A 20820-nucleotide genomic window follows, 5' to 3' on the forward strand; every position below is an offset into this window, starting at 1 on the left:
TGACTATCGCTAATCAGTCCTTGCCTTTCCAAATACTTGTACATACTGTCCCTCAGGATTCCCTCCAACATCTTGCCCACCACCGAAGTCAGGCTCACTAGTCTATAGTTCCCTGGTTTGTCCTTACCACCCTTCCTTAACAGGGGCACCACGTTTGCCAACCTCCAGTCTTCCGGCACCTCACCTGTGACTATCGATGATACGAATATCTCAGCAAGAGGCCCAACAATCACTTCTCTAGCTTCCCACAGAGTTCTCGGGAACACTTGATCAGGTGCTGGGGATTTATCCACCTTTACCCATTTCAAGACATCAAGCACTTCCTCCTCTGTAATATGGACATTTTGCAAGAGGTCACCATCTACTTCCCTACAGTCTATATCTTCGATATCCTTTTCCACAGTATATACTGATGCAAAATACTCATTTAGTATCTCCCCCTATTTTCTGCGGCTCCACACAAAGGCCGCCTTGCTGATCTTTGAGGGGCCCTGTCTCACCCTAGTTACCCTTTTGTCCTTAATGTATTTGTAAAAACCTTTTGGATTCTCCTTAATTCCATTTGCCAACACTATCTCATGTCCCCTTTTTTCCCCCTCTTGATTTCCCTCTTAAGTATACTGCTACTGCCTTTGTAGAGATTACTTGCCTCAATTTTGTGTTTTTAACTTCGTCCATAACTCCTGAAAAATCAGATGACCATTTCAGTTTCAAAGCTTGTCTTATTCCTTTCTCTCTGCAGAGTTTTCTGCACAGTGAGAGATCAAGTGGGCAAGGAGAGTCGAATGGCTTAAAGTTTGAACTGGTTGGGCCTCAATCCATCGGAGTTGAGGAGGATGAAAGGTGACCTTACTGAAACAAAATTGTAACTGGACTAAATTAGGTGACACCAGGAAAATTGTTACCTTTGTGGGAGTCAAACTAGGTTACACATCTTAAAAATATGTTGCCTCCCATTCAAGACAAGGGGGAAGAAAATTTGTTCCCACACTCACAGGGTTGTTAATCTATTAAGTCTTTTTTCCAGCAAACAACAGGTTCTGGGTTGGACAGATCTTTGAAATTCAAAAAAGTCAGAACTGACTGACAGTAAAGCTGAATAAAGGAGCAGGCTTTTATTTAAAAAAGGACAAACAGACTATTCTTGTTTTTATTCCCGGTGGGATTGTTGATGACAAATTACAAAATTGTCTGTCTGTTTCCTACAGAATGGAATTTCCTATACTAACTACATTTTTATACAGGTGCACAATCCTTTGTCCGAAATATTCAGAACCAGCTGGTTTTCTGAATGCAGAATGCTTCAAATTTCAGAATAAGTGACAGTTTGATGGTGAAATCTTTAAAAAATCTTACTGGAGGAGCAAACTCACTGACTGCATGTAAAATACTTAACTGTAAACAAAAATATTTAATCTTATTGCCTTTACATAATTAGAATTTGAACACCAAATGGGGTGAAAGAGAGAGAAAAGAATAAGCAAACTCAGCTGTAATCGCATTATTTGTTCTTTCTGGACTATGAACCGGTTCTGAGGTTTCAATTCAGTTGCATTTGTGGTCTTGATTGTAATCCAAACCCAGGAACGAGCCTTCTTGATTTGAAATTTTCCCGGATGGAATTGACTAAAATCACTGACAAATCTTTTCCCAAATACTTTATTTGCTCCGTACTTAGACCAGTTTCTTTCCATTCCCCATCCCCCACCCTGACAAACACAGGCATCTATAAATCCCAATACAGAAATTTCCCAAGATATGGAAGCTTAGAGGCAGATGTACAGCATGGAAACAGACCCTTCAGTTTAACCCGTCCATGCCGACCAGATATCCCAACCCAATCTAGTCCCACCTGCCAGCACCCAGCCCATATCCCTCCAAACCCTTCCTATTCATATACCCATCCAAATGCCTCTTAAATTGTGTAATTGTACCAGCCTCCACCACTTCCTCTGGCAGCTCATTCCATACACGTACCACCCTGTGTGTGATAAAGTTGCCCCTTAGGTCTCTTTTATATCTTTCCCCTCTCACCCTAAACCTATGCCCTCTAGTTCTGGACTCCCTGACCCCAGGGAAAAGGCTTTGTCTATTTACCCTATCCATGCCCCTCAAGTTTGTAAACCTCTATAAGGTCACCCCTCAGCCTCCGATGCTCCAGGGAAAACAGCCCCAGCCTGTTCAGCCTCTCCCTACCGTTCAAATCCTCCAACCATGGCAACATATTTGTAAACCTTTGTAAACGTCTTTCCGAGAGGAAGGAGACCAGAATTGCACACAATATTCCAACAGTGACCTAAACAATGTCCTGTACAGCCGCAACATGACCTCTCAACTCCTGTACTCAATACTCTGACCAATAAAGGAAAGCATACCAAACGCCTTCTTCACTATCCTATCTACCTGCGACTCCACTTTCAAGGAGCTATGACCCTGCACTCCAAGGTCTATTTGTTCAGCAACACTCCCTAGAACTTTACCATTAAGTGTACAAGTCCTGCTAAAATTTGCTTTCCCAAAATGCAGCACCTCATTTATCTGAATTAAACTCCATCTGCCACTTCTCAGCCCATTGGCCCATCTGGTCAAGACCCTGTTGTAATTTGAGATAACCCTCTTCGCTGTGCACTACACCTCCAATTTTGGGGTCATCTGCAAACTTACTAACTGTACCTCTTATGCTCGTATCCAAATCATTTATGTAAATCACAAGAAGTTGAGGACCCAGCACTGATCCTTGTGGCACACCACTGGTCACAGGCCTCCAGTCTGAAAAACAACCCTCCACCACCCGTCTCCTACCTTTGATTCAGTTCTGTATCCAAATGGCTAGTTCTCCCTGTCTTCCAAGACACCTAACCTTGCTCAACAGTCTCCCATGGGGAACCTTGTCGAACACCTTACTGAAGTCCATATAGATCACATCAATTGCCCTGCCCCCAATCCTTTATGTTACTTCTTCAAAAAAACTCAGTGACGTTTGAGAGACATGATTTCCCACACAAAGCCATGTTGACTATCGCTAATCAGTCCTTGCCTTTCCAAATATTTGTACATCCTGTCCCTCAGGATTCCCTCCAACAACCTGCCCACCACCCAGGTCAGGCTCACTAGCCTATAGTTCCCTGGTTTGTCCTTACCACCCTTCTTAAACAGTGGCATGTATGCCAACCTCCAGTCTTCTGGCACCTCACCTGTGACTATCGATGATACAAATATCTCAGCAAGAGGCCCAGCTATCACTTCTCTAGCTTCCCACGGAGATCTCGGGTACACCTGATCAGGTCCTAGAGATTTATCCATCTTTACATTTCAAGACATCCAGCACTTCCTCCTCTGTAATATGGATATTTTGCAAGATGTCACCATCTATTTCCCTACAGTCTATATCTTCCATATCCTTTTCCACAGTAAATACTGATGCAAAATACTCATTTAGAAACCCCCTCCCCCTTTTCTGCAACTCCACACAAAGGCCGCTTTGCTGATCTTTGAGGGGCCCTATTCGCTCGCTAGTTACCCTTTTGTCCTTAATCAATTTGTAAAAACTCTTTGGATTCTCCTTAATTCTATTTGCCAAAGCTTTGCCCCCTTTTTGCCCTCTTGATTTCCCTCAAGTATACTCCTACTTTCTTTATACTCTAAGGATTCACTCGATCTTTCCTGTCTGTACCTTACATGCTTCCTTTTTTTAAAACCAAACCCTCAATTCCAGCATTCCCTATACCTACCAGGCTTTCCTTTCACCCTAACAGAAATATACTTTTTCTGGATTCTTGTTATCTCATTTCTGAAGGCTTCCCATTTTCCAGGCATCCCTTGACCTGCGAACATCTGTCCCCAAACAGCTTTCTAAAGTTCTTGCCTAATACTGTCAAAATTGGTCTTTCTCCAATTTAGAACTTCAACTTTTAGATCTGGTCTATCCTTTTCCATTTCTATTTTAAATCTAATAGAATTATGGTCGCTGGCCCCAAAGTGCTCCCCCACTGACACCTCAGTCACCTGCCCTGCCTTATTTCCCAAGAGTAGGTCAAGTTTTGCACCTTCTCTAGTAGGTACATCCAAATACTGAATCAAAACATTTTCTTGTACGCACTTAACAAATTCCTCTCCATCTAAACCCTTAACACTAGGGCAGCCCCAGTCTATAACGAGCAGCGAAATCAACGTTTCGGGCAAAAGCCCTTCATCAGGAATAAAGGCAGTGAGCCTGCAGCATGGAGAGATAAGCTAGAGGAGGGTGGGGGTGGGGAGAGAGTAGCATAGAGTACAATGGGTGAGTGGGGTAGGAGATGAAGGTGATAGGTCAAGGAGGAGAGGGTGGAGTGGATAGGTGGAAAAGAAGATAGGCAGGTCGGACAAGTCAAGGAGACAGTAACTGAGCTGGAAGTTTGAAACTAGGATGAGGTGGGGGAAGGGGAAATGAGGAAGCTGTTGAAGTCCACATTGATGCCCTAGGGTTGAAGTGTTCCGAGGCGGAAGATGAGGCGTTCTTCCTCCAGGCGTCTGGTGGTGAGGGAGCGGCGGTGGAGGCGGCCCAGGACCTCCATGTCCTCGGCAGAGTGGGAGGGGGTGTTGAAATGTTGGGCCACGGGGCGATTTGGTTGCTTGGTGCGGGTGTCTTGGAGATGTTCCCTAAAGCGCTCTGCTAGGAGGCGCCCAGTCTCCCCAATGTAGAGGAGACCACTACTTGGATGCTGCCTGAACTGCTGTGCTCTTCCAGCACCACTAATCCAGTATTTGATTTTCAGCATCTGCAGTCATTGTTTTTACCCAGCCCCAGTCTATGTTTGAAACGTTAAAATCCCCTACCACAACCACTATTATTCTTACAGATAGCTGAGATCTCCTTACAAGTTTGTTTCTCAATTTCCCTCTGACTATTAGGGGGTCTAAAATACAATCCCAATAAAGGTGATCATCCCTTTCTTATTTCACAGTTCCACCCAAATATCCTCCCTCAGCATAGCTGTAATGCTATCCCTTATCAAAAATGCCACTCCCCTTCCTCTCTTGCCTCCCTTTCTATCCTTCCTGTAGCATTTGTATCCTGGAACATTAAGCTGCCAGTCCTGCCCATCTTTGAGCCATGTTTATGTAATTGCTATGACATCCCAGTCCCATGTTCCTAACCATGCATTGAGTTAATCTACCTTCCCAGTTAGGCCACTTGCATTGAAATAAAAGCAGTTTAATTTATTAGTTCCTACCTTGTCCCTGCCTGCCCTGTTTGGCTCACTTCTGTTCTCAACTGTACCCGTCTCATATTGATCTATGGAAGCTCGATATGAAGATTTTTGTCGTCTTTGTTCAAAATGGTTGACTTTAAATGTGAGATTGTGATGCCTATTCCCCAAATCCATTTTTCTTGCTACCAAGTAGCAAATCACAATCTGTCCATATCCCTTTATAGACTTCTCACAACTTAAATTTACCACTTAATTTGGATCATATGAAAACCTGGATATGCTATACTGTATTTTAATTTCCGCTATTGACATACATCACAAATTGTTAATTCATGCACACCCTTCTAGTTGCAACGTACCACACAAGAAAAAAAACCCTGTTTTTTCCTACTTTTCTGTTACCAACTATGGAATCCATGTTTCTGTTTTCTCAACCGACAAATGATCTAATCATAGCAAGCAAATTCATCAGCACATAGCTACTTCTTTGCTCTCCATTTGCTAAGAAAAACAACAAAATTTAATTCTATAAGTCACAGTTCTACTGGGGTGCACAGCTCATAACCCAGACACATACGTGATCCTGTGATAAGTTATGGATCTAAAAAGGAAAGTAGTTATGATTCAATGATTAGCAATAAATGCCAAAATTCCTCCTTCCACCAGATAACCCTATTGTAAATTTTTGAGTGGATGGAAAAATGAGATTGTAAAATCTCTTCAAACAAAAGGTAGTTAGTGTGCACTTGCAAAAAATACTTCCGCACATTCCAAAGAATGAACAGACTGGACAGACTAGCAAGAAAACAAAAATTCATAAGAGATTTTACATACTAAGATTACAACCATAGCACTGATTAGTTTCAAGAAAAGGCATTCAATGGTGTAGCACAGACAAATCTTCACTAACTCTTCATTTATTTTTGTAGTAACATTCCTGAAACTTCACTTAAATTGCATGAAATCACATGCATTGGAGTTTTCTGTTACAAATAATGTAAAAGCTGTTGTGTTTCAAAATCTCCCAGAAAAACTTAGAACATTATATCATGAAAACCAAGATATTGTACATTCCGGAATTTCTATACCAGTAAATGAAATGAACCCCCAGGTCTTTGTGACAGGTTAAGGAATGGGCAGGGCTGCTTCATAATCATGTCAGCAAATCAGTCAGATAATGTGGCAATTCACATGCTAAAATGTGCATAATGACCCCATTACATCCACAACAATAAAACAAAGCAACTTAGAGGCTTTCTGTATTGAAGAGTTTCAGTAGCCATTAATGAAGTTACTGTTGATACATTTGAGGGAAATAGAAGTAGGTCGAGGGAAACTGCACTGATCCTAATGCAATAACGTCCACTCTTAAACAAACCCGACAAAATTGTACATGATACTCTAAATGTGGTCTCAATGATTTGTACTATTGTCAGCAAAAGATTCCTAATTTATATTCCATTTCTGAAAAACAGAACCTAAAATAATCCAGAATTGTCCTATCACTTGTTATACCCGCATGCTAACTTTTATGAGGGCCTCCAGGACACTGATCTCTGCATCTTGGAGTTGTTATTTAAATGGAGAGACTGCATTCTGCTGGTCTTTCATCCTGTCAAAGTAGACAAGTTCACATATTCCTCATGTTATAATTTAAAGAAATTTTTGTTCACTCACTTGACAAATCTATATACCTTTGCAGACTCCCTATGTCCTTTTCACAACTTGTTTTCCTACCTATCCTTGGCGATTAATAAATTTAACTGTCATACAGCCCAATCCTTCAATCAAATTATTAAAAATAGTTTATAAACAGTTGAGACTGTTGCCAACTCAAAAATGACCCATTAGTGTCTACACTCTACAAAAATAAGGATAGAATGTAGAATCCTAATGCCATGGAAAACTTAATTACCAAGCTTATCATTTGAGATGGTATAAAATGTACTCACTTGATCGGCTTCATCTTCAATCTTAATTAGGAGTCGTCTAGGTACTTTTAATGTGACATCTGTCCCATCAAGTGTGTACAGATCCACTCGCCCCTCCAATAATGAATCAATTACTTCCTTTTCTTCTTCTAATTCAGACAATATGTCTGTTACAATATTCCACATTTCACGGACCTGAATAACAAAGGTTTGTGTTTGAATAAATTAATAAAGTCTCACCAGCACTCACATTAATAAAATAAATGTTTACTTGTACAACTTCTAAACTGAGCAACTACCATTTTGTTCCCTCTTATTTAACATCACAAGAGAGATTTAATCTTCATCACACCACTATTTGAGAGTCCGCTGTATGCAAGTTGGTCTGCTATGTTTCCTATATTGCTTGTTAAACATGTTGGGATGTCCAGTTTTGAGAAATGCGCCATTTTAACAAAATCCAGTTTTTTTGTTAAATGATGAAAGAGGTACTTCAGTTCAAAAAAACTGAATTCAAATAGCATCAGCCAGAACCACAACAGGAACACTTTCTTTCTACGCAAGCCTTTGACCAGTCTGGGAAAAAGAATAATCAGTGAAAGCAGTATCAGACAAACAGGTATAGATTCCTTAGCTGATATTTCGAAGTTGTATGAAAATCGAAGACAAACTTGAAAAATTAATGAAAGCAAACACTTGCCTTAAAAACCCAACAGAATACAAAATGGAAGGGTTAGTGACCCTGACTGAAGTCAAAAACTTAAATATGAAATAAGCAAATTTTAAGACGTCTTTTTCACTTCCGTACATTCCAAAGAACAAACTGACTGGATAGACTAGCAAGAAAACTAAAGTCCATAAGAGATTTTACACACTAAGAGATAATAACAATAGCACTGATTTTTTTTTTAAGAAAGGAGTATACAATGGTCCATGGTGTAGCAGATAAAACCTCATTTAGCCATTTAGACTTAAAGACATTGGCAACAATTCTAAAATCGAAAAAGATCATGGCAGCTTGTTGTAAGCAACCTTGTAAATTTACTGGAAGTTATTCAAACATTAGGAAAAACTGTAACCATTACTTCTTAATATTAGTTACCCTTGCAGTACGAGGTGCCACACACACTAATTTAAACCAAGAACCAAAAAACGTAAAAGTAAAACAAAAGTCGTCAATAATCTTGATAGTGAAAAAAATAAAGATGCGATGCTAAAGATTTTGTACAAACCTCCTCTTGTTTCTGATTACGTGCTTCTGCAAAGCCATAAGTAGTCCTAGCAAAAGAAGTCAAACTGTAAGAATTTTGCTAAATGAATTTTAGAATTTCTTAATTTTAAGTCACTTCAGGAAAAATTCTTATTCATCATTTCTATCTGACATCAGCAAGTGAATTATTTGAGATATTGCAGTACAAAATTATTAGGGACCTGAGTAGTGACCTTTTGGCAGTGGTGGAACTGGTGGGGGTGGTGGTAAACAACGAGGGACCTGAGCAATGACCTTTTGGTGATGGTAAACAACCAGGCTTAAAATGCCAGCTATTTTCTCCAGTGTACACGTGAATAGATTCTAACTTGTTATGCTTGTAACCTAAGTATTGTAAACAGCCCCATTACAAACACTATTCTAAAATGCCGCCATTCATTCCCCACAATAGTTTCGACTCTTGCACTTCATTATTTCATATAAGCTTTGCACACTATACACAAAACTTTGAGATGTCATATTTCAGTTTATTTTATGCTAAGCATTATGACCGATTAAAATCCTTTGACAGATCAAGCATCTGATATGTTGTAACCCCACATCCCTGCCACTCAACAGCAATTAACATGTAAAAGACTTATTTGAATTACTTCCCCAACAGGAAAGTCATATCTTGGAGTGCCAGGAGAAATCAATAATGAGAAATCTCAAAAATCTCCAAACAGAGACCATAAAATATCAATTGATTTTAAATATTCAACCTACCCAACAACATTTCTTACTCAATGCAAGATTATCCCTGAGACTATCAGTTGAGAATTATATAGAATAACCATGCAATTTTGCATGAGGCTATAGCTTTGTCATTAAGTTTTGCCTTTAATTCTGAAAAAATGATTTTTAAGCACTTTCAACTGTTACAAATTGCAATGAGAAAAGACAAACAACAATGTAAAGTCACCTCAAGATGGAGGAGAAAACACAAACTAATTGCTCCCAGGACAGGAGCAGAGTGCAAAAGGCGAGATACCCCACACAGCCTATAAGTATTGAAATGTATTACACTCTGGAACAAAAGTACTGGAAACTGACAGCACAGATGTCATGGATGGACCTAGTAAACAACGTCTTGGATATCCAAGTAAAACTAGAATTTTAAGGGATATTGAGAAGTTGGACATGGCTGAAAGTTGAGCTGTTGCATTCTCATCTCTCTTTCTAAGGAACTGACTTGTTGCCATGGAAAAAAACATCAGGGAAGAAACATTAGGAACAGATCATTTTAAGATTAACTACAACATTGACTATTGCTGGATGCACCTAAAAAGCCATATAACCAACTCTCTTGTCAGAAACAACTGAAGGACTTTATGCCATATATTATTTTATCTTAAAATGTGTTTTTAGCTTTACATCTGGGAATATGTACACAGGCAAGAATGCAAGCCTACACTACTTGTCCTGCACAAAAGGACAAAATGTTGGATGTTTCATCTTAGTTCATTCATCTTTTAGTTCATTTGTGTTGCAAGTAATAATTTCTGCTTTTAAACACAGGGAAACCTTGTGATTGGCTCCTAATTACTTCCAGTTAAGCTCCATAGCCTGGTGCTAAAAAAATTCAAATCTTTCTGTGACCCGTCAAGGAGTCAGGAAAGAGGAGAGCTCATTCACCCGGTTTGGATTTCAAGCAATTCGGGGGGGGCAACAAAAACAAAGCAGGTGACAGCCCAGACCTTTCAACCTTTGGACAACCCAAGACTGGAAGGTAAAATAATGAGAGATATTGCTAAGAGTCAATGGTAGTTGTCACTTCCTTAGGATGGGGGAATTTCAGGACAAGGCTGCTCAATAAACTGAAAGGAAAGGAAAGAAATTTCAAAAAGACAAGGAAATTTCTGTTAGAGGGTGGTTCACATATTGCATTAACTTTGAGGAGTGAATTCAATTACAACATTTAAGAGGCATTTGGATAGATATATGAATAGGAAAGGTTTGGAGGGATTGGGACTAGAAGCAGGCAGTTGGGAGTAGCTTAGTTTGAGATGATGTTCGGTATGGCCTGATTGGACTGAAGGATCTGCTTAAGTGCCATATAACTCCGAATCAATAAGCATCAATCTTTCTGAACTTTTGATGCAGTTACGTGGTAATTGCACGAAACATTGAAGCTTCTGACTGAGTAATTGCCAGAGTCTTTAGCTCTAGTTTGGAGTCAGATTCAGAAGGTTCCAACTTGCTTTAATAATTACCAAGCAATCTGTGCCATTCCCCATACCTGCCACGGATAGTAACATCCCTTCCTCACCCAGTCATCTGCCAGCTTTCCTGGTCATTCATTTACTCTATTAGCAACTGGCATAAAAACACTGGGACCTTTAAACTGAATATCCAACTGCAACGTGAGAAACATTGTCACAAAATAGGGGCATGGCTTCTGCAGAGATTTACTCTGGTAATGCCTACATGGCTCAGTGCCTGCATCTGTAGGGATGGATTCTACATGGAGGTCAGGCCTACAAAGCCTGAGAAATTAGGTAAGCAACGTTTTTGTCTGATCTATGGTTTGAGACTCAGATCAAGAGATTTAGGCCATTTTTGTTTCACAACCTTTTGCTGCACAGAATCTATAAAAATTACGACAGATGGTCAGATGAACTACTGATGTACTTTTGAAATATGCAGACTGACTACCTCTGGATCGACAATCCTTGCAAGTTAGTTGTGTGACCTGGTATAGATCCATCAATGGAGTTAAAAATTAAAATAGCTCTAGTGGCTTACTTTTCCAGGTGACTCTTCATTTCTGCATTCTGTTTCTTCAGAAATGAATTTTCTTTAACCATTAACCTGGAGACAAAAATCACAATGGTTAACAAAGAGAGTTTATAACAAATGACTAGTCAAGTGCATGTCATAAGAAAAAGAGTAAGCCACTTGGTCGCTTGAAATGACTCCATCATTTGAAAATGGCTGATTTAACAATGGACTTATCTTCTCTTTCCTGTCTGCCTCCTAATAACACCAACTCAGTACTTCTCGAAGATAATCATGAAAGGATTACAAGCCAATGTTAAAACATATCAAATGCATATCAAAAAGCCAAAGATGACTGTCATAATTGTGTCATTGGACTTAGCAATAACCTTGCAGGAGCTTCTCATGAGCCAAAATTTGCCAATAAACATCTGATGTTATAAAGTACCTATTCAGGGAATTCTTGATGGACTCTACCTGTAAGCCTCTCCTGGTTCGTCAGAGATTGTACACTGTGGTAGACTGGAATATAAAACTCTTATAGATAGTAAATTTAAATTATCTTTATTTTCCAATGGCAATGTTACACTATAACATAGACACAGATTGACAATCCTCTATCTGAAATCCGAAAAGCTCCAAAATCTAAAAAAGATCTTTGTTAAGTTTTTTTGCAAACAAACAGTTTACCTGAGTCGACATCCACTCAATGCATGTCACTCAGATGTGACGGGTGGGGGCGTGGCCCAGCACTGGCAGGCTTCAATTTTGTTTCAGGACCCGTTTTTCTCACAATAAGTCTGTTGTTTTGAAAGATTTCTCAAAAATTTCACCAAACTGCCACTTATTCTGAAATTCGAAAATTGCTGAATTCCGAAAACTAACTGGTCCTGAGTATTTCGGATTAAGGATAGGTTAAGGCACCTGAACCTACAAGCCAGGCTTGAGCCAAGGTTTTAATACCATCAGCAGAGAGCAGCACCAGCTCTTACTCCCAAGAGCTCCCTCAGGCTACTCCTCTGCAAACAAGCTGTCTGTATACAGAAATTGGTATTTAAATTACAAAAACACCCTGTGTCCTTAAGCTGATAAACAGCAATAAAATGGCAAAAAAAGTTTACAAAGGAAGAGAAACTCATTGACAGGTCAGAGTACATTTGACTAAGTAAGCAAATGTTCCCACATGCACATCAAACTCGGAATTCTGATGAAGCCAGGCCAAATGGCCAATTGCTTTGGCTAGATAACCTTCCCCTTTAACAGTACATCATAAGAGACTAGTCCAAACTATGTGGAAAACTCAGCTAATGTGCCCAGTATCACTGAAGCAGGAAAATCAACAAATTGAGGGCTCCGGCCTGAAGCATCAATTTTCCTGCTCCTCAGGTACTGCCTGACCTGCTGCGCTTTTCCAGTAACATACTCAACTCTGGTTAGCAGACAAAACAATACTTTTCACTGTAGCTTAGTACATATGGCAATAATCAAATCAATTTCAAAACCTGGAATGCCAGGCTACAAGAAAAAGCAGTAAAACAGCAACCATAGTGCTATATGAAAGTGAATTTTTTTTCTCTCTGAAAAGAAGTTACATTTCAGCAATATTCCTCAGGAGATCTTGAGATTTTAGAGCAAAAAAAAGTATCTGTAGCTCTTCATCTATGTAAAAAGGGAAGAAAAGTTTTTTTAAAAAAATCAATATTCTTGATCTGGTGATGAGAACAAGGAGAGACATAATATGCCCACAACATGACACTGAAAGTGCTCCAAGGTATTTTACAGAAGCACAAATAAAGATGAATGCCACACTCAAAAACAAAAATTAGGTTCATCAAAAGCTTGGTGAAAGACACAAATGGTCAGAAGAAGTTGCAGAGGTAGGGAAAATGTCTAAGCAGCCAATATTCGGGCATGGAAACTAAAAAAAAAAAGGAGCTTGGAGATGTGCAAAGCTAAAAAGCTAAAAGAAAATTATATGATTTAAAAGAAAATAAATAGGTGCTTTATATTTCTGGTTAAGATTCCAATGTTACATTTGTACTGACTCACCAAGAGAAGCAAACAACTCTCATGTATCCTTAAGCTTCAAAAGTACAAGATTTTGTACTTATCTTCAATTCAAGCATAAATATAAAACTTACTCTTCTCTTCTCTTGTACTCTCCAACAACAAAAGCTTCTCTCTGAATTCCTTCCAAAAACTGGTTGGCTGCAATACAACTTTTCATTGCTGATAAATAGGAATCTTGTTTTCCTTTGAATATCATGGTTTTCCAAGTGCTGTCGTCTTTTATTAATAGCATGGGAGGGGGGGGGGGGGGGGGGGTAAACAAATTAAAAACAACATTAATTCAATTAATGCGAGGGGTTTCACTCTAAAATTGACACATTTACACATTCACAGAACACCCTGCAAATTGGATTTAAGTACCGTAAATAGAAACATAAAATAGGAAAAGGCCGTGGGTCCCATTGAGTCTGCTGTGCTGTTCATTCATTATGATTGTCACTGATCATCTAATTCAATAGCCTGCTTCTGTTTTGCCCCATATTTTTTGATCCCTTTAGCCCCAAGTGCTAATTCCAATTCTTTCTTGAAATTATATCTTGAAATGTTTTGGACTTGGCTGTTTTTGGTGTAGTGAATTCCAGAAGCTAGTAATTATTATTAATTAATGCAAATACATCTGGCAGTTCATCTTAATATACATCGATTTTTGAATTTTCAACAATACATGAATGTTCATAATATCAATACATTAAGACTTTCAAGTGACGTGATGCTCATATTTCGTATTTCTGAAGATAAGTGGCTGATCACTTAGGAATAAGACAAGCAGAATTTTATTCAGTCAGCAGGTTAGACATCTTTAGAAGTCTATGCCAGTGTTGTTGATTCAATTATCATTTAACATATTTAACACCAGAGACAAATTCATGTTATCAAGCAAGGTATACAGGGAGTAGACAGGAAAGTTGAGGATGAATCAGCCACAATTGTATTGAACAATGGAGCAGACTGGAGGGGCCTCATGATTAATGTTACCATAAGCAATGATATTCATTAAGAAAGCAAGCACAAGCAGTCCAGAATTTTTCCCAGGAGCAAACTTGACCCTGAAGCTGTAATGACATTGCAACAAAGTACTTGCCCATAACATAGACATGTGGAAACTAAAAGAAATACCCAAATTATATTCAGACCACAAGATATAGAAAAAGTCAACCATTCAGCCCAGCAAGTCTGCTCCAATGAGATCAGTTAATCAGAATCTTAGTCTCCTCTTTTCTGCCTTAAATTTTCCTTGATTCCCTTACCTGATCAAAAATCCATTTCTCTCATCCTTGAATATAGTTAACAACCTAACCTCCACAGCTCTCTGCAGTAAAAATATTCTGCAGATTCGGAACCTTCAAAAGAAACTCCTCCTGATCATGGTCTTAAATGTGCAACTCCTTGTTCCAACATCTGCTCTCTTGTCCTAGACTTTCCCACAAGGGGAAACTATTTTTCCATATCTAACCTGTCAAATCCTCTAAGAATCTTGCATTTTTCAATAAGGTCACCTCTCGTTCTTCTATACTCCAATAAGCACAGGTCCAAATTACTCAATATCTCAGGAGGGTCAGTTCCTACCTGGTATCAACCTGGTGAATCTCTTTGGAGCTCCTCCAATGCTAGCATATCTTTCCATAGGTAAGGTGCCCAAAACTGACACATTTCAGCTACTGCCTGACTGATTGCCTTGACAGTTTTAGCAAAATCTCCCTAATTTTATACTGCATTACCTTTAAAATAAACTTCGATGTACCATTCGCCTGATCATCTACTAAATGGGAAGATGTTAGGTTTCTTTTTAAAAACCGAGGGACAAGCAGTCCCAAATGCCTCACCGTAGTTTCTCCATTTAAAAAAATCCCCTATGCTTTCTGCTAAAATGCATAACCTCATTTTCCACATCACAATTTTGAAGATTACCCATCTGGAACCCAGTTAAGCATTCCAAGATAGGATCTGTTCTGTTTTTTTTGTAGATCCCACAAACTGCGCCGTGCAATCAAGAAATGTAATAATGCGCTAGCACCTAGCCCCTGAATAAGAGAACAAAAATGTTGTTCTGAATCAACTCTACTAACTGCAGAAGCTACAGGACAAAAAATACAAAGACTAAAAGTCCATTCTCTTGGCAAGGTAAATCAGTTCTGTACAATGCTCAAAATTGATTTCTATTGCTTAAAAACAGTTTTGAAGATTCATCTATCTATTGGTGATTCAAGTCAACAGTAGGGAATTACATTAAAGAAAGGAGACCAAAAATGTAGAGATTTAAGGAAGAAGTGGATCATTCCAGACTGTCCCTCAAAAAAAAACTGAAGAAAAAAGATCATAAGACAAAAGGTGGTCAGCGTTTGGCCCATCAAATATGCTTACCATTCAACAAAATCATGGTTAATCCAAATCCACAACTCCACTTCTTCACATTTTCAATTCTATTAATGATCAGAAATCTGTCCATCACAGGCCTAAGTTTTCTCAACAACCTAGCCTCAACAATCCATTACGCATTTAAGTGGGTGCCCTCTTACTCTGAGATTATGCCCTTTGATCCAGGCTCTCCTGCAGGAGAAACTCTCTCTCCACATTCACTCTAAAAAACATCGGATTCTTGCAGATATGTTTCAATGAGATCTCCTCATTTTATTCTCAACTCTAAAAATTAATACAATTCTAAACTACACAACATTCCCTCATAAGAAAATTCCTTCATACATAGAAAGCTTTCTGAATTGCCTCCAAAACCAGTATCTTTTCTCTTGGATAAGCAGTGTCACAGTGGTAATGTCTTAACTGTCCTCTAACCAATTAGAGGCAGGCATTAAATGCTGCTTTAACCAATGACACCCATATCCCATTAATAAAATTTCAAAACATCAAAAATATTCAATGCACGGTAAGTATGACTGACTAATGTCTTATTGGGAGATTTTGCTAAAACTATTGCAATTCAGCATTTGCCTTCCCTATCATCTGAACCTGGATGCTAGTTTTTTTGTGATGCACAAGGACTCCAAGAGTGCCACAACTTTCTTGTCCTACCTACACTCAAAGTTCAGCTCAATTATTCTCCCTGCTAAAATACACAACTTCAAGTTTTCCTACGTTACATTCCATCTCTAGGCATTTGCACACTCAATTGCCTATATTTCTCGGTAAACTCCTCAGGTCATTCCCGCTCCCTGCCATCTCTCTCACTTTTGTGTAACCCACAAATTGGTGATATCAAATTGTCTTCCCTTATCCAAGTCATTAATATATTGTGAATAATCGTGGCCCTGGTATAGATCCAGCGGCACCCCACTAGTTACAGGTCGCCATCCTGAAAATATTCCTTTACCCAAACTCACTGTCTTATTAGTTAGCCATTCTTCTCTCCATGCTAATATACTACCACTGACATCACAGGTTCTTAAGTAGCTTTATGGATTACCTTTGGAAATCCAAATATGACATCTATTGATTTCCCTTTATTTATTTTGCTTGTTACTTCAAGAATGCTAATACATTTGTCATACACAATCTTCCTGAATGATGCCATGTTGACTCTGCTAAATGCTTTGCTGTTATATCATTTATAATAGATTGTAACAATTTCTAAATCACTGATGTTAAGCTAACTGGCCATACGAACTAAGTGGCCTCCTTTGCCAATGTACTAACTTAGAATTCTCTACAGAATAAATGAATACACCTCAATTGTTCAAACAAAAATAAAAATACTTTTTTAAAAACACACAAAAAATACTTACTTGCAGCTTCATGAAACTTGCACATGAGCACATATTTTATAAAATGGTATATTAAGTTACTAAATTTAGGGCCTCCAGGAGACAGAAGTAATGATGCTGTGACTTGAGGAAAATCATTTCCAACTTCTTCCTGGAGGAGAAACAAAGAATTATAATCTCACTTATGATGTTAACTTCCTTATAAATAAGGATCAATTTCATACTTTGGAGAAAACACTTAAGAATTACATTTCAACAGGACTGAAATGCTTGCCACTGTTCATATGAAAACAATGTGATATTTAGCATCTACAATAAAAAGACAGTTCTACCTTACCAACATCGCCTTTCATCTTCCAATATCAAACTGTCAGACTATGAGACTGGGGGAATAGAAATTTCCAATCAAATAGTAAGAGGTTGTCTCTTTGGAACAACATCAGTTTCCGACACATTGCCATTGTCCTCCCTGGCAACTGCACAATGCTGATTTAATATATAGATGTCACACTCGATGACAAAAAGGAAACTATGTTCAGATTTGAAAAAACTCCCATACCTATCTCAAACAATGCCACAACTAAAATCTATTCATCTTTGCTTTAGTACCTCTAAACTTGACGATTCTTATGTATTGAGCCATTTCACCACCCTCTGTCCTCATTACATCCGATGCCATCATACTAACTCAAATCATGTCTTACTACAACCATGTTTTCTGATCAAAATGACTCCCCAAAAAAGAAATGCCTCAAGTGAAATCTACAGTGGAAATTTAATTAAAAAAACACCCTTCTCCTTCATGGCCTCAGCCTCTCCACAACCTATCCAAATATCTCCAATTCTTCTGTTCCATTAACTGCATGGCCCCAAGTTCTGGAATGCCTCTGTTTTCATTAGACATTCTTCAGAATCTCCTTCTTTGACCAAACTTTTAGCAATCTGTCAAATGTCTCCTTACCTGACTAAATATTTAACAGTCAGTGACCCTCAGTCATAGAGATGTACAGCACGAAACAGACCCTTCAGTCCAACTCGCCCATGTCAATCAGATATCCTTTCCTGATCTAGCCCGGTTTGCCAGCACTTTGCCCATATCCCTCTAAACCCTACCTATTCATGTAGCCATTCAGATAGCTTTTAAATGTTGCAATTGTACCAACCTTCACCAGTTCCTCTGGCAGCTCATTCTATACATGCGCAACCCTTTGCATGAAAAAGTCACCCCTTAGGTCCCTTTTAAATTTTTCTTCCTCACCCTAAACCTTTAGTTCTGGATACCTCCACCTCTTGTCAAGTTACCCTATCTATGCCCCTTCTGATTTTATAAACATTTAAGGTCACCCCTTAGCCTCTGATGCTCTAGGGAAAACAGCCCCAGCCATTCAGCCTATCTTTGCAGCTCAAATCCTCTAACCCTGACAACATCCTTATAAACACCTTTGTGGGTGGCACGGTGGCACAGTGGTTAGCACTGCTGCCTCACAGCACCAGAGACCCGGGTTCAATTCCCGCCTCAGGCGACTGACTGTGTGGAGTTTGCATGTTCTCCCCGTGTCTGCGTGGGTTTCCTCCGGGTGCTCCGGTTTCCTCCCACAGTCCAAAGATGCGCACGTCAGGTGAATTGGCCATGCTAAATTGTCCATTGTGTTAGGTAAATGGGTAAATTTACGGGAATGGGTGGGTTACGCTTCGGCGGGTCGGTGTGGACTTGTTGGGCCTAAGGGCCTGTTTCCACACTGCAAGTAATCTAATCTAATCTAATCTAAATCCTTTTGGATGTAGGTTTACTCGCTGAGCTTGAAGGTTAATTTTCAGACATTTTCGTCACACTAAGTAACATCCTCAGAGGGCTTCAGGCAAAGCACTGTTGACAATTCCTGTTTTCTATTTATATGTTTGGGTTTCTTTGAGTTGATGTTATTTCCTGTGAAGTCACTTCCTGTTCCTTTTGCTCAGTTCCCAACAGAGTTAGATTCCATCTACCACCCCCGAGAAAAAAGGAAGCGGACGTGACATCACCAACCAAAAGAAACCCAAAACACATATAGAAAGCAGGAATTTTCAAGTGCTTCACCTGAGGCTCAGTGAAGATGTGACGAAACGTCTAGAAATGAACCTTTAAGCTCAGCGAGCAAACCCACCTGAGCTACAAGTCTTCTCAAAACTCGCTTATAAATCCTTTGTGAACCCTTTCAAGTTTCACAACATCCTTCTGATAGGAAGAATTGCACACAATATCCAACAATGTCCTAACCAATGTCCTATACAGCTGCAACATGATCTCCCAACTCCTATACTCAAAGCACTGCCCAATAAAGGAAAGCATACCAAACGCTACCTTCACTATCTACCCACAACTCCATTTTCAAGGAGATATGAACCTGCACTCCAAGGTCTCTTTGTTCAGCAACACTTCCCAGGGACACTCCTCGTAATCAAATTGCATGTTCTATTTATCAACCATGTTGAATGTAACGGAAGTTTTGTTTTTAAATTGACTGACGGATGTAAGTTGTCGCCAACTGGCCAGCATTTATTATCCAACCTTAGTGGTGATGAGCTGCCTTCTCAAACCACTGCAATCAACATGCTGCAGATAGATCAACAAAGCCCTCAGGAAAGGAATTCCTATATTTTTACCCAGCTACCATGAAAGAAAAGCACTGTATTCTCATCAGGATGACGACTGGCTTACAGGGGACTTTGCAGGTGGTGGTGCTCCGAAGTATCTGCTGCTTTTGTCCTTCCAGATGAAAGTGGTTGGAATTTCAAAAGGTGCTGTTTAAGGACCTTTGTCAAATTTCTGTAGTACAAGTTGGAGATAGTTCACATTGCTGCTGCTGAGTATTGGTGGTGGAGGGAGTGGTTGTGGTCCCTGATTTTATCCTAGACAGTGTCAAGCTTCTTGAGCATTGCTGGAGTTGCACTCATACAGCCAAGTGGACAGTATTCCATCACACTCTTGAATTGTGCCTTGTCATTGGTGTATAAGCTTTGGGGAGTCAGGTGGTGAGTTAATTGCGGCTTTATTCCCAGCCTCTGACTGGCACATGTAGCCAGTGTTTGAGCAAGTTCAGTTAAATTTCTGGTAAATGATAACCTCCAAACATGTTGATAGTAGTGTTACCTTCTCTGAATTCCCCCACTGTGTGTCAAGGGACAGTGTTTAGATTGACCATCTCCAATAAGAGACATTGCCAGGTGTTTGGGCAGCATAAAAACGTTACTTACAACTGTCACCCAAGTCTGGATACATGCTGAATGCTGTGCAATTGTCACCCTCTAGTGACAGCAGGATGGAGTGAATGTCATTGTTGAAGCAACTGAAGATGGTTTGGCCTATGACATTACCCTGATGAACTCCTGCAGAGATGTCCTAGCGTGAACTCCAACAATCACACTCATCATCTTACATTTCAGGTATGACTCCAACTGACAGTTTCCCCACTGATACCCACAAGTTTTGATAAGAGTCCTTGATGCCACACAGTTGAATGCAGCCTTAGTATCAAGAGCTGTTGTTCTCAGATCACCTCTGGAATTCAGCACTTTTACCCATGTCTGAACTGGGGCTGTAATGAGATCAACTGAGTGCCCCTGGCAGAACTTAGATTGGGCATCAATGATCAGGTTACTGTTGAGTGAGTGTTGCTTAATAACACCTTCCATCACTACTAATGATTGACAGTAGACTCATGGGGAGGTAAATGGCCCAATTGGACTCGCCCTATCTTGTGTACAGGACATACCTAGACAACTTTCCACATTGGCAAAGCCAGTGCTCCAACTGTAATGGAAGAGCTTGGCTAAAGGAGCAACTTCTGGAGCACATACCTTTAATATTATTGTCAGAATGTTGTCAGAGTCCATAGGCTTTGCAGTAACCAGTGCCTCCATTATTTCTGGATATCACGTGGAGTGAATCAAATTGGCTGGAGACC

General features: G+C 39.6%; 1 protein-coding gene across 1 annotated transcript in view; it reads right to left on the minus strand.

Annotated features, from left to right (window-relative positions):
• Positions 1 to 20820, minus strand: part of haus6 (HAUS augmin-like complex, subunit 6) — a 59490-nt gene that overhangs the window by 31220 nt on the left and 7450 nt on the right. The window contains exons 4-8 of the mRNA XM_072589070.1: positions 16898 to 17027; positions 13232 to 13376; positions 11118 to 11183; positions 8356 to 8401; positions 7145 to 7318 (exon numbers count right to left, since the gene is read on the minus strand). Of these exons, the coding sequence (XP_072445171.1) occupies positions 7145 to 7318; positions 8356 to 8401; positions 11118 to 11183; positions 13232 to 13376; positions 16898 to 17027 (561 nt within the window). The remainder of the gene's footprint in view (positions 1 to 7144; positions 7319 to 8355; positions 8402 to 11117; positions 11184 to 13231; positions 13377 to 16897; positions 17028 to 20820) is intronic.

The sequence above is a fragment of the Chiloscyllium punctatum genome, chromosome 2 (genome assembly GCF_047496795.1).
Source record: "Chiloscyllium punctatum isolate Juve2018m chromosome 2, sChiPun1.3, whole genome shotgun sequence".
Classification (NCBI taxonomy): Eukaryota; Metazoa; Chordata; class Chondrichthyes; order Orectolobiformes; family Hemiscylliidae; genus Chiloscyllium; species Chiloscyllium punctatum.